Raw genomic sequence first — 12,449 nt, forward strand, 5'->3', positions numbered from 1 at the left:
ATGGGATGTCGGCGTCATTGGCTAGGCGAGCATTTATTGCCCATCGCTAATTGCCCTTGAGAATGTGGTGGTGAGCTGCAGTCCATGTGGTGTAGGTACACCCACAGTGCTGTTAGGAAGGGAGTTCCAGGATTTTGATCCAGCAACAGTGAAGGAACTGCGATATGTTTCCAAACCAAGACGGTGAGTGGCTTGGAAGGCAACTTCCAGGTGGTGGCATTCCCATGCGTCTGCTGCCCTTGTCTTTCTAAATGGTAGTGGTCGTGGGTGCTGTCTGAGGAGCCTTAGTGAGCTCCTGCAGTGCATCTTGTAGATGGTACACACTGCTGCCACTTTGCGTCGGTGGTGGAGGGAATGAATGTTCATGGATTGGGTTCCAATCAAACGGGCTGCTTTGTTCTGAATGGTGTCTAGCTTCTTGAGTGTTGTTGGAGTTGTGCTCATCTGGGCAAGTGGGGAGTATTCCATCACACTTCTAACTTGTGCCATGTAGATGGTGGACAGACTTTGGGGAGTCAGGAAGTGAGTTACTCACCTCAGAATTTCTAGCCTCTGACCTGCTCTTGTAGCCACAGTATTTATATGGCTAGTCCAATTCAATTTCTGGTTAATAGAATCGCCAGAATGTTGATGGTGGGGATTCAGCGATGATAATGCCATTGAATGTCAAGGGCCGATGGTTAGATTCTCTCATTGGTCATTGCCTGGCACTTGTGTGGCACAAATGTTACTTGTCAGCCCAAACCTGGATATTGCCCAGTTTTGCTGCTTTTGGAGATGGACTGCTTCAGTATCTGAGGAGTTGTGAATGGTGTTGAACATTGTGCAATCATCAGTGAACATCCCCACTTTTGGAATTCCCTGAGGTCATGAACAATGCTAAATATCTGCAGGCTTTTTCTTAGATAACAATTGTTGTTACTAAGATAAATCTCAGCTATGGAAAAGATCTATCAAGAGTATCACGGTTTACAATTTTTTCACCTAAAGACTTGGATGTAAGCTACGTTGAGATGCATTTTTTTTTAGCAAAAGCTTGCCTAAAAGGGTTTAGTTTCCCACAACAGCCCCATGCTGAGTTGTGGATCAGTAGGTAGATAGGCAAACGGTAATTGTAATTTGAGATGGAAGAATGTTTCTCAGAATCCAGACAATGGATAATTCATAAGACTTGCCTGGTTATCCAGAAAGTCACTTTGCGCCTTGATGTTGGAAACCCGTTTTGATCTCTGTATAGGCTTTGAGTTGCTTTTAAAAATCAGAACAGACATCAAAGGTACAGGGAGCAGCAAGATTCAAAAGGAGAACTTTTCGTTTGGGCAGGGCGAATTTATGTTTTTAATGTTCAGCAAAGGATCCATTTAATTGGACCAGTGTACATGTGCCTGTTATTGTTGATTGCACCAAATGTCTCTCCTGCATTCTGCATGTTTTGGCTACTGTGGAATAAAGCAATTTAAGAATGGAACCAAATGCCTCACCCAATAGATAAAAACAAAAAACTGCGGATGCTGGAAAATCCAAAACAAAAACAGAATTACCTGGAAAAACTCAGCAGGTCTGGCAGCATCGGCGGAGAAGAATAAAGTTGACGTTTTGAGTCCTCATGACCCTTCAACAGAACTGTTCTGTTGAAGGGTCATGAGGACTCGAAACGTCAACTTTATTCTTCTCCGCCGATGCTGCCAGACCTGCTGAGTTTTTCCAGGTAATTCTGTTTTTGTTTTGCCTCACCCAATGTTAATTTAATCACTGTTGGAGAGATTGAAGAATTGCACTTGCAAACAATGGCTTGGTAGTAAAGAACTTAAATGTTGCTGTAAAGAGAGACACGATGCTGAAGCTTTTCATCTTTCAGAACAAACACAAGAATGCCAAATTTCAAATGACCACAAGAATTTATACGATAGGTAAAAAGAGATGCTGATTGATTGGCAAGTTAACTCTGATTGACCGAGGCATTCCCACGGAAAAAGTAGTGGCAGCAAGCCTCCAGGGATTTCAAAGAAGGTGTAAGGCTTGAACATATTCCTTTTGTTTGCAGAGAATGGGTCCTTACATACGTATGTTGCTTCTAACAAGCATAATTGAGCCACATTACATGCTCGACTGATTATCTTAAATTTGTTGTTAGTGTAGCTATTAGCACACTTAGGATTGTTCATCAAATGTTGCCCAATGACGGAATCACATCTAACAGTAGACTATGTTGACGACAAGACACATACAAGGATCGCCAAAGCAAGTGTTGCTTTTGGCAGACTTCGAGCATCAAGAATGAAGAGAAATAAGTCTGCCTACCAAACTGAAAGTCTAATGAACAATAGTCCTGTCCACTCAGCTCTATGCATGCAACACTTGGAACTGTGTGCCAGTGTCATGCCAAGAAACTCAACTATTCACTTGAACTGCCTTTGGAAGAGTCCGAATGTCAGGTGGCAGGACAAAATACCAGACACTGAGGAGCTCACCCAAGCTGACATGCCAAACATCCACACCGTATCGAGACATTTACAACTGTGTCGGGCTGGTCATGTAGCTAGAATGCCTGACAATCGCTTAGCGAAGTAAATTTTCTATGGAGAACTTGAGTCCGGGTTTTTTTTTTCATTCATTTCAGGACTTTGCTGGCTGTGCCAGCATTTATTGCCCATCACTAATTGCCCTTGAGAAGGTGGTGGTGAGCTGCCTTCTTGAACTGCTGCAGTCCATGTGGTGTAGGTACACCTAGAGTTCTGTAGGAAGAGTGTTCCAGGATTTTGACCCAGTGACAGTGAAAGAACGGCAATATATTTCCAAGTCAGGATGATGATTGACTTGGAAGGGAACTTCCAGGTGGTGGTGTTCCCATCTATCTGCTGCCCTTGGCCCTCTAGATGATATTGGTCGTGGATTTGGAAGGTGTTATCGAAGAAGCCTTGGTGAATTCCTGCAGTGCATCTTGTAGATGGTACACACTGCTGCTCCTGTGCGTTGGTGGTAGAGGGAGTGAATGTTTGTGGATCTGGTGCCAATCAAGTGGGCTGTTTTGTCCTGGATGATGTCAAGATTCTTGAGTGTTGTGGGAGCTGCACTTATCCAGGCAAGTGGGGAGTATTCCATCACACTCCTGACTTGTGCCTTGTAGATGGTGAACAGGCTTTTGGGAGTCAGGAGGTGGGTTACTTGTCGCATGATTCCTAGCCTCTGACCTGCTCTTGTAACCACAGTATTTTTATGGCTAGTCCAGTTCAGTTTCTGGGCAGGATGTTGATAGTGGGGGCTTGGTAATGCCATTGAACATCAAGGGGCGATGGTTGGTATCTCTCTTGTCGGAGATGGTCATTGCCTAACACTTGTGTGGCACGAATCTTGCTGCATTTGGACATGGACTGCTTCAGTATCTGAGGAGTCACGAATGGTGCTGAATATCGTGCAGTCATCAGTGAACATCCCCACTTCTGAGCTTATGATGGAAGGAAGGTCATTGATGAAGCAGCTGAAGATGGTTCAGCCGAGGACATTACCCTGAGGAACTCTTGCAGTGATGTCCTGGAGCTGAGACCACTGACCTCCAACAACAATAACCATCTTCCTTTGTGCTAGGTATGACTACAACCAGTGGGGAGTTTTCCCCTGATTCCCATTGACTCCAGTTTTGCTAGGGCTCCTTGATGCCACACTCTGTCGAATATGGCCTTGATGTCAAGGGTAGTCACTCTCACCTCACCTCTGGAGTTCAGCTCTTTTGTCCATGTTTGAACCAAGGCTGTAATGAGGTCAGGAGCTGAGTGGCTCTGTGGGAACCCAAACTGGGCGTCACTGAGCAGGTTATTGCTAAGCAAGTGCCACTTGATAGCACTGATGATGGCCACTTCCATTACTTTACTGATGATGGAGAGTAGACTGACGGGGCGGTAATTGGCCAGGTTGGATTTGTCCTGCTTTTTGTGCGCAGGACATACCTGGGCAATTTTTCACATAGCCGGGTAGATGCCAGAGTTGTATCTGTACTGGAACAGCTTGGCTAGGGACACAGCAAGTTCTGGAGCACAAGTCTTCCGTACTAATGCCAGAATATTGTCAGGGCTCATAGCCTTTGCAGTATCCAGTGCCTACAGCTGTTTCTTGATATCACATGGAGTGAATTGAATGGGCTGAAGACTAGCATCTGAGATGCTGGGGATCTCCGGAGGAGGCCGAGATGGATCATCCACTCGGCACTTCTAGCTGAAGATTGTAACAAATGCTTCAGCCTTCTCTTTTGTACTGATGCCCACCACCATTCATGACTGGATGTGACAGGACTGCATAGCTTAGATCTGACTCAGCCGTTGTGGGATTGCTTAGCCCTGTCCGTTACTTGCTGCTTGTGCTGTTTGGCATGCAAGTAATCCTGTGTTATAGCTTTACCTGGTTGACACCTCATTTTTAGGTATGCCTGGTGCTGTTCCTGGCATACCCTCCTGCACTCTTCATTGAACCAGGGTTGCACCCCTGGCCTGATGGTAATGGTAGAGTGGGGGATATGCCAAACCATGAGGTTACAGATTGTGTTCGAATACAATTCTGCTGCTGCTGTTGGCCCACAGTGCCTCATGGATGCCCGGTCTTGAGTTGCTAGATCTGTTCGAAATCTATCCCATTTAGCACAGTGGTAGTGCCACATAACACGATGGAGGGTATCCTCAATGTGAAACCGGGACTTCGTCTCCGCAATGACTGTGCGGTGGTCACCCGTACCGATACTGTCATGGACTGATGCACCTGCGGCTGGCAGATTGGTGAGGATGAGGTCAAGTATGGTTTTCCTACTTGTTGGTTCCCTCACCACCTGCTGCAGACCCCGCCTAGCAGCTGTGTCATTTGACTCGGCCAGTTCGGTCAGTAGTGGTGCTACCGAGCCACTCTTAGTGACGGACATTGAAGTCCCCCACCCAGAGTACATTATGCTCCCTTGCCACCCTCAGTGTTTCCTCCAAGTGGTGTTCCACATGGAGGAGCACCGATTCATCAGCTGAGGGAGGGCAGTACATGGTAATCATGTTTGACCTGATGCCATGAGACTTAATGGGGTCCGCAGTTGGTGTTGAAGACTCCCAGGGCAACTTCCTCTCGACTGTATATCACTGTGCCGCCACCTCTGCTGGGCTGGTGGAACAGTACATACGTAGGGACAGTGATGGTGGTGTCTGGGACATTATCTGTTAGGTATGATTCCGTGAGGATGACTATGTCAGGCTGTTGCTTGAATAGCCTGTGAGACAGCTCTCCCAATTTTGGCACCAGCCCCCGAATTTTAGTAGGGAGGACTTTACAGGGCTGAGTTTGCTGTTGTCCTTTCCGGTGCCTTGGTCGATGCTGGGTGGCCCGTCCGATTTCATTCCTTTTTTGTGACTGTAGCGGTTTGTTAGAACTGAGTGACTTTCTAGGCCATTTCAGAGGGCATTTAAGAGTCAAAAAACCACATTGCTGTGGGCCTGGAGTCGCGTGTAGGCCAGACCAGATAAGGACGACAGATTTCCTTCCCTAAAGGGGCATTAGTGACCGACCTGGCCGAGTCCTAAATGACTTCTGGAACAATCGACAGTGGTTTCATGGTCATCATCAGACTTTTAATTCCAGATTTTTATTGAATTCAAATTCCACCATCTGCCGTGGCGGGATTCTCTTGATTACTAGTCCAGCGACAATACCACAATGCCATCACCTCCCAGGCGGGTGTGCTCTCATGGCTGTCAAAGGTCGGCTACAAAGACAATATGAAGGCTTCACTTAGGAATGTTGATATTGACTTCAGGTACGTCAAGCTTGTCCATGATCGCCATACCAGGTGCAATCAAATAAAAATATGTGACCTCTTCGAAAACAAGCGCATATTAGAGGCAGAGCGATAACTTGAGGAGAGGATATCCCGACTAAGCAAACACCCCAAGATGATGAAGATGGTCATCTTTGCCTCGAAAGATGAACTAGAAATCATTACTGAATTGGTACATCTGTTTAGTCATGGAATCTTTGGTCCTTTACATACATGTTTGTTGAACTAAAGTAAGTGACTTTTATTATGGGGCTGCGGAGCAAAGAGCAGGAGAGTGGGACTAATTGGACAGTTCTTAAGTATGCACAATGGTCTGAATAGCATTCCTCTATGTGATAAGATTCTATGATCCTCTGAAACTGACCGCAACACCTGGAGTTCACACATGCGCAGTTAAGCATGGATTTCCAGAAATTGCCTACACTTGCTCATAGGGGTGCTGAAGTTCTCCCAAACTGCAGCAATCAAGTAGAAATCGCTAAAGTGACACAAACCAACCTTTTATGCTATTAGTTTTGCTGTAAAAATTCTTGAAAATATATATGGTTGTTGAATAAGTTGTCACTGGGTTTGTTACGCCGTACTGTTCATATTGCTGCTGAACAGTCTCACAGTCCCTGAAAAATGTCTTCAATGCAATTTTTTTAAGTCACATTTTAAAATCTATTATTTTTTATTTCTTGTTATGATATTTTAGCTTCTACTTTGATCCCATGTGTATTTCCCAATCATTTATTTTACTCTCTGTAAAGTTTTACTTAAAAGTGGAAAAATTCAGTGGATTTTACTGCTTCTGTGAAATTACTTCAATGTGGTTGGCTGCTTACCCTGCTTGATGGCATCACTGTTGCTAAATACCTGGAGATCCCCTTGACTTGACGCCAGATTCAAACTGACATTGGGAAAGAGGAAATCCACACTACAGAGAGTGCTCAATTTTTGCGGCAGCTTTCTTTGAGGTCAGCGACGAGCACCTTCACTTCGCTGTTGGGGACTGTGAAAGCCGGGCCTTATGATTCTATTATTCTCAGTGTTCTGATGAGACTGGCTTTGATCTGGCGCAGGTCATAGTGCAGCACAGTGCAAATCTGTTTGTGTGTTACACTGTTGTTATCTTGTTTGGCAGAGTTAAACAGTGCAGATCTCAAGACCTACAACAGTGAGAACAGCATTAACAGCAATGCCAGTCTTCCCAGTGTCCAGAGCTGCAGAAAACATGCAGAGCGGCAAGTAGCCAGTTGGGCTGTGTGCTTTGAACGACTCCTGCAAGATCCAGTTGGCATCAGATACTTCTCTGTGAGTAACTCCTCTCTTAACTGCAATACAACTCTGGAAAGGAAAAGGTGAGCGAGGTGGTTTTTTAAAAAATTCGTAGGATGTGGGTGTTGTTGGCTGGCAACCAGCATTGCCCTTGTTTAAAGGCCAGTCACATTGCTGTGGGTCTGGACCAGGGACAGCAGATTTCCTTCTCTAAAGGGCGTTGTGAACCAGCTGGGTTTTTACAACAATGATTTCATGGTCATCATGAGACTTTTAATTCTAGATTTTTATTGAATTCCACTATCTGCTGTGGCAGGATTTGAACCCGGGTTCCCAGTGCATTACACTGGGTTTACTGGATTACTCGTCCAGCAGCAATACCACTACACCATCGCCTCCCCCATAAATACTTGAAGTTTCCTAATGTACACCATATCATTTGATGTCCTCTGCTTTCTAAACATGCACTACTGAGTGTTCAATAGGTGTTTACTCACATTTTTGAATAAAGGGATGGCAAGAAGAATGATGGAATTGATGTGTGAATAAGTGATTGGCTTCTCTGTTTATGTTGTAAACCATGAATGGTGAAAGATTTGAATGCCTCAATCAGTGTTTAGGCTTTTTTTTTGTTTAATGGTTATTGTTTAATGACCTATGATAGGAGCTGCCCCTCCAATTTTGATCTTTGTAATTTATTCCTTTTACAAGATTCAGCTGTTTTATGGGGTAACCATGTCTAATGCCTGGGAACTAGCTATTTAAAATCCAATAGAATAGAAGAGCAGTAAATTAACTTTGTAAATTCACATTCATATGATTTTGGTATTTTTTTCACCAATGTTTGTATTGTAGAACTTTGTATAGGGACTGCTGAGGTTTTCCCTAAAAAGCCAAATGCTCGCAAGGTTTTCAACAGCACAATGGGAAAGGCCTCAGATTTGCCCCCTAGTCAAACCAAGCTAACTAATCACAGATGATATAATGGTCGGTGAATTACTGTTAACTTTGTGCTTTGAGCTCAGAAGGGGATGTTTGCCTCTCCTGATCGCTATCCAATGACATGCAAGAAAATATGAATATGTGGTACCTGGCCAAGGATGGGATCACCATGGCTATGATGCCATTAAGGTGAAATTGTTTGCTGATACTCATTTTCTAGTGAAAGATGGCTCTTAAGTGAAGTATGGCAGAATTCATGGACCCTATTCATTCAGTGCCAGAGCACGAAGCAAGAAGGGCTCAAGGCACTTGAAAAATATTTGCATGATGGAGGTGAGGCAATCACCAAAAAATTGCATTGTTCGTGATCAACATCTCAGAGGTGGAGATGCCTCACATTAGGAAGCCATTGAGGTGCACCGTAGTGTTTACCTGCGTGGTGAGGTTGAATGAGGACAGGAGAATGAAGCTGTTGGAATGGAACCAACATATTGAACTTAGGTAAAGACAAAAAGCTAAAAGCTACTGCGGATGCTAGAAATCCAAAACAAAAACAGAATTACCTGGAAAAACTCAGCAGGTCTGGCAGCATTGGTGGAGAAGAAATCAGTTAACGTTTCGAGTCTTAATGACCCTTCGGCAGAACTGAGTATAGTTAGAAGAAAGATGAAATATAAGCTGATCTAAGGTGGGGGGGGCGGGGGGAGAGAGAAGTTGAGGGTGTGGTGATTGTGGAGATAAGCAAGCAGTGATAGGAGCAGATAATCAAAAGGTGTCACAGACAAAAGGATCAAAGAGGTGTTGAAGGTGGTGATATAGTCTAAGAAAGGTGCTAATTAAGAATGGAAGACAGGATACTCAAGGTACAGCTCTAGTGGGGGTGGGGTGGAAAGACTAACAAAGTTTTAGATTTAAAAATAATGGAAATAGGTGGGAAAAGAAGAATCTATATAAATTATTGAAAAAAAAGCGGGGGGGGGTAGAAATGGGGTGGGGATGGGGGGAGGGGGAGTTTAAGATCTAAAGTTGTTGAATTCAATATTCAGCCCGGAAGGCTGTAAAGTGCCTAGTCGGAAGATGAGGTGCTGTTCCTCCAGTTTGCATTGGGCTTCACTGGAACAATGCAGCAAGCCAAGGACAGACATGTGGGCAAGAGAACAGGGTGGAGTGTTAAAATGGCAAGCGACAGGGAGGTTTGGGTCTTTCTTGCGGACAGACTGCAGGTGTTCTGCAAAGCGGTCGCCCAGTTTGCGTTTGGTATCTCCAATGTAGAGGAGACCGCATTGGGAGCAACGAATGCAGTAGACTAAGTTAGGGGAAATGCAAGTGAAATGCTGCTTCACTTGAAAGAGTGTTTGGGCCCTTGGACGGTGAGGAGAGAGGAAGTGAAGGGGCAGGTGTTGCATCTTCTGCGTGGGCATGGGGAGGTGCCATAGGTGGGGGTTGAGGAGTAGGGGGTGATGGAGGAGTGGACCAGGGTGTCCCGGAGGGAACGATCCCTACGGAATGCCGTCAGGTGGGGTGAAGGGAAGATGTGTTTGGTGGTGGCATCATGCTGGAGTTGGCGGAAATGGCGGAGGATGATCCTTTGAATGCGGAGGCTGGTGGGGTGATAAGTGAGGACAAGGGGAACCCTATCATGTTTCTGGGAAGGAGGAGAAGGCGTGAGGGCGGATGCGCGGGATATGGGCCGGACACGGTTGAGGGCCCTGTCAACGACCGTGGGTGGAAAACCTCGGTTAAGGAAGAAGGAGGACATGTCAGAGGAGCTGTTTTTGAAGGTAGTGTCATGCCAGACCTGCTGAGTTTTTCCAGGTAATTCTGTTTTTGTATTGAACTTAGGTGTAGGCTGAAGGCACTGAGTCTGATTAGTTAGTTGGTGCAGAGATTTAGCGAGGACAGGAGGGATTACCTATTAACTATTCTGGAGTAGCTCGAATTAGCACTTTTGTTGAACAGACATGCTTCATGTTTTAAATCTATTTGTGAACTTTTTCTTGGCAGTTTTAGCTGCCGTTAACACACTTCCATTCTTTCTCCCTCTGGTTTCATTTGATTTTTGCCACCTGTTGGCATACCTTTCATCTGCCGGTGAGCTATAGGATAGAGATTACCAGATAAAACATCTTCACTTCTACCTGTGTTTGTGACTAAAATTATTTTGCAGTATGTTGTAGAGTTGTGAATTACATCTTAAATTCAACTGGTTATGCAAAAATTTTAAAGAAATTTTGTGTTTTATCTGTTCTTGTAGGAACACTGTCACTGGCTCATATGACGGAAATAAATTGAATTAATTTTTAGATTGTGGTTTCTGGGATTTTTACTGCTCTTTGGGGGATTATATTTAGCAATTCTGCCTATTTTTTGACAATTTGCAAATCTTTGACTTTAACAAAAAGAAATTAGATGGTAGGTTTATTCCAGCTGCTGTAACATCAGAAAATAGCACATGGAAAGTAAACCCAAATCTGTGTTCTTGCTGTTTTTGTTGATAAGATTGCATTAAAATATCTGGCAGGCACACAACAAAGGTGTTGTCTTAATTATACATCGAATATGAGATTAGACTGAGAATTGAAAGTGTAATGCATTTCATCTAGAATGTTGTACTGCTATCTACATTGCAGGAGTTTATTTTTTGCATATTTGAATAGAATACCTTTGCCTAGTTGATAAACCTCTACAATGTAGTCAAAGATGTGGTCAAAAACCACACTGGGACTCTAGAGGGACCTCCCCTGTAATTAGTGAAAGGCACTTCAAGAATCATCCTAACTAGGACTTTGCTAACAGTTCAAAGCAGTGCTATTCCCCTGTAGTTTCTACAGTTTGGCATGTCTCCTTTCCTGAAGATGGTGATAGTCATGGCAACTTTAAGGCCATTTTGAATTTGTTCACTTTGTCAGAGTTTCACATATAAGGCCTGTATCCAAGAGATCGGTATGTCTTAAGTATACAGTAAATGGCAGAACCCTTAAGTATACAGTAAATGACAGAACTCTTGAGTATACAGTAAATGGCAGAACCCTCAAGTGCATCGACGGGCAGAGGGATCTGGGTGTACATGTCCACAGGTCACTGAAAGTGGCAACGCAGGTGGATAAGGTAGCCAGGAAGGCATATGGTATGCTTGCCTTCATTGGCAGGGGTATTGAGTATAAAAGCTGGGAAGTCATGCTGCAGCTGTATAGAACCTTGGTTAGGCCACACTTGGAATATTGCGTGCAATTCTGGTCACCACATTACCAGAAGGATATGGAGGTGTTGGACAGGGTGCAGAGGAGGTTTACCAGGATGCTGCCTGGTCTGGAGGTTATTAGCTATGAGGAGAGGTTGGAGAAACTCGGATTGTTCTCACTAGAGCGACGGAGATTGAGGGGCGACTTGATAGAAGTTTACAAAATTATGAGTGGCATGGACAGAGTAGATAGTCAGAAGCTTTTTCCCAGGGTGGAAGAGTCAATTACTAGGGGACATAGATTTAAGGTGAGAGGAGAAAACTATAAAGGAGATGTGTGGAGCAAGTTTTTTTTACACAGAGGGTAGTGAATGTCTGGAATTCACTGCCAGAGGAGGTGGTGGAAGCAGGTACGATAGTGGTGTTTAAGAGGCAGCTTGACAAATACATGAATAGGATGGGAATAGAGGGATACGGACCCCGGAAGTGCAAAATGTTTTAGTTGACGGGCAATATAATCGGCGCAGGCTTGGAGGGCTGAAGGGCCTGTTCCTGTGCTGTACTTTTCTTTGTTCTTTGTCTCCTCCATGTTTCAGTGCTTCTGCAGAGATATTGTCTTGACCAGCTGCTTTGTTGTTTTTCATCTGGTTGGAAATTCTACCAGATGAAAGCCTTCCCCCAGGAGCTAATTACAACTGGGCAACCTGGAAGTGCCTTAACAGACTTAGGAGTGGTGTAGGTCATTCAAAGGTGTCACTAAGCAAATGGGGATATACAACCTGCCCGACAACTTGTGAAGGTGGAACTGAGCCACAGACTATGCAACATCTCCTGCAATGTCTTATCGCCAGAGGAACCCTGCACTGTTGCAGATCTTGCCGAATTCAACAACAAGGCGCAAAAATGTGTCCAGTTCTGGCTGAGCCATGTATAGACTGTCTGTGGACACAATAAGAAGAAGATCTGGTTGGAAGCAATTTTCACTTCAAGCATTGGCTCATTGCCTAGCTCACTTCTGATTGCATGTTATAGGAGGTTCTCCAGCAGCTGCATGTCCACAGTGGAGTACTGATTGAATAGTTCTATAAAGTACTCTTTCCAGCATATGTTAATACTGTCCATGTCTTTGAGGACAGTCTTGGCATCTTTGGATCTTACCAGCGTTTGTCCATGTGTTGAGGATCCATAGCTTTCATTGTTTGCCATGAAAAAGGTGCATGTGTCATGCACGCCAAAAAGGAGTTGAATTTCCTCAGCCTTATTTGT

General features: G+C 44.4%; 1 protein-coding gene across 1 annotated transcript in view; it reads left to right on the forward strand.

Annotated features, from left to right (window-relative positions):
- rgs12b (regulator of G protein signaling 12b) overlaps window positions 1-12,449 on the forward strand; it is a 246,381-nt gene that overhangs the window by 121,261 nt on the left and 112,671 nt on the right. The window contains exon 5 of the mRNA XM_078556924.1: window positions 6,927-7,096. Coding sequence (XP_078413050.1) covers window positions 6,927-7,096 — 170 coding nt within the window. The remainder of the gene's footprint in view (window positions 1-6,926; window positions 7,097-12,449) is intronic.

This window comes from Cetorhinus maximus, chromosome 2 (genome assembly GCF_964194155.1).
Source record: "Cetorhinus maximus chromosome 2, sCetMax3.hap1.1, whole genome shotgun sequence".
NCBI lineage: Eukaryota > Metazoa > Chordata > Chondrichthyes > Lamniformes > Cetorhinidae > Cetorhinus > Cetorhinus maximus.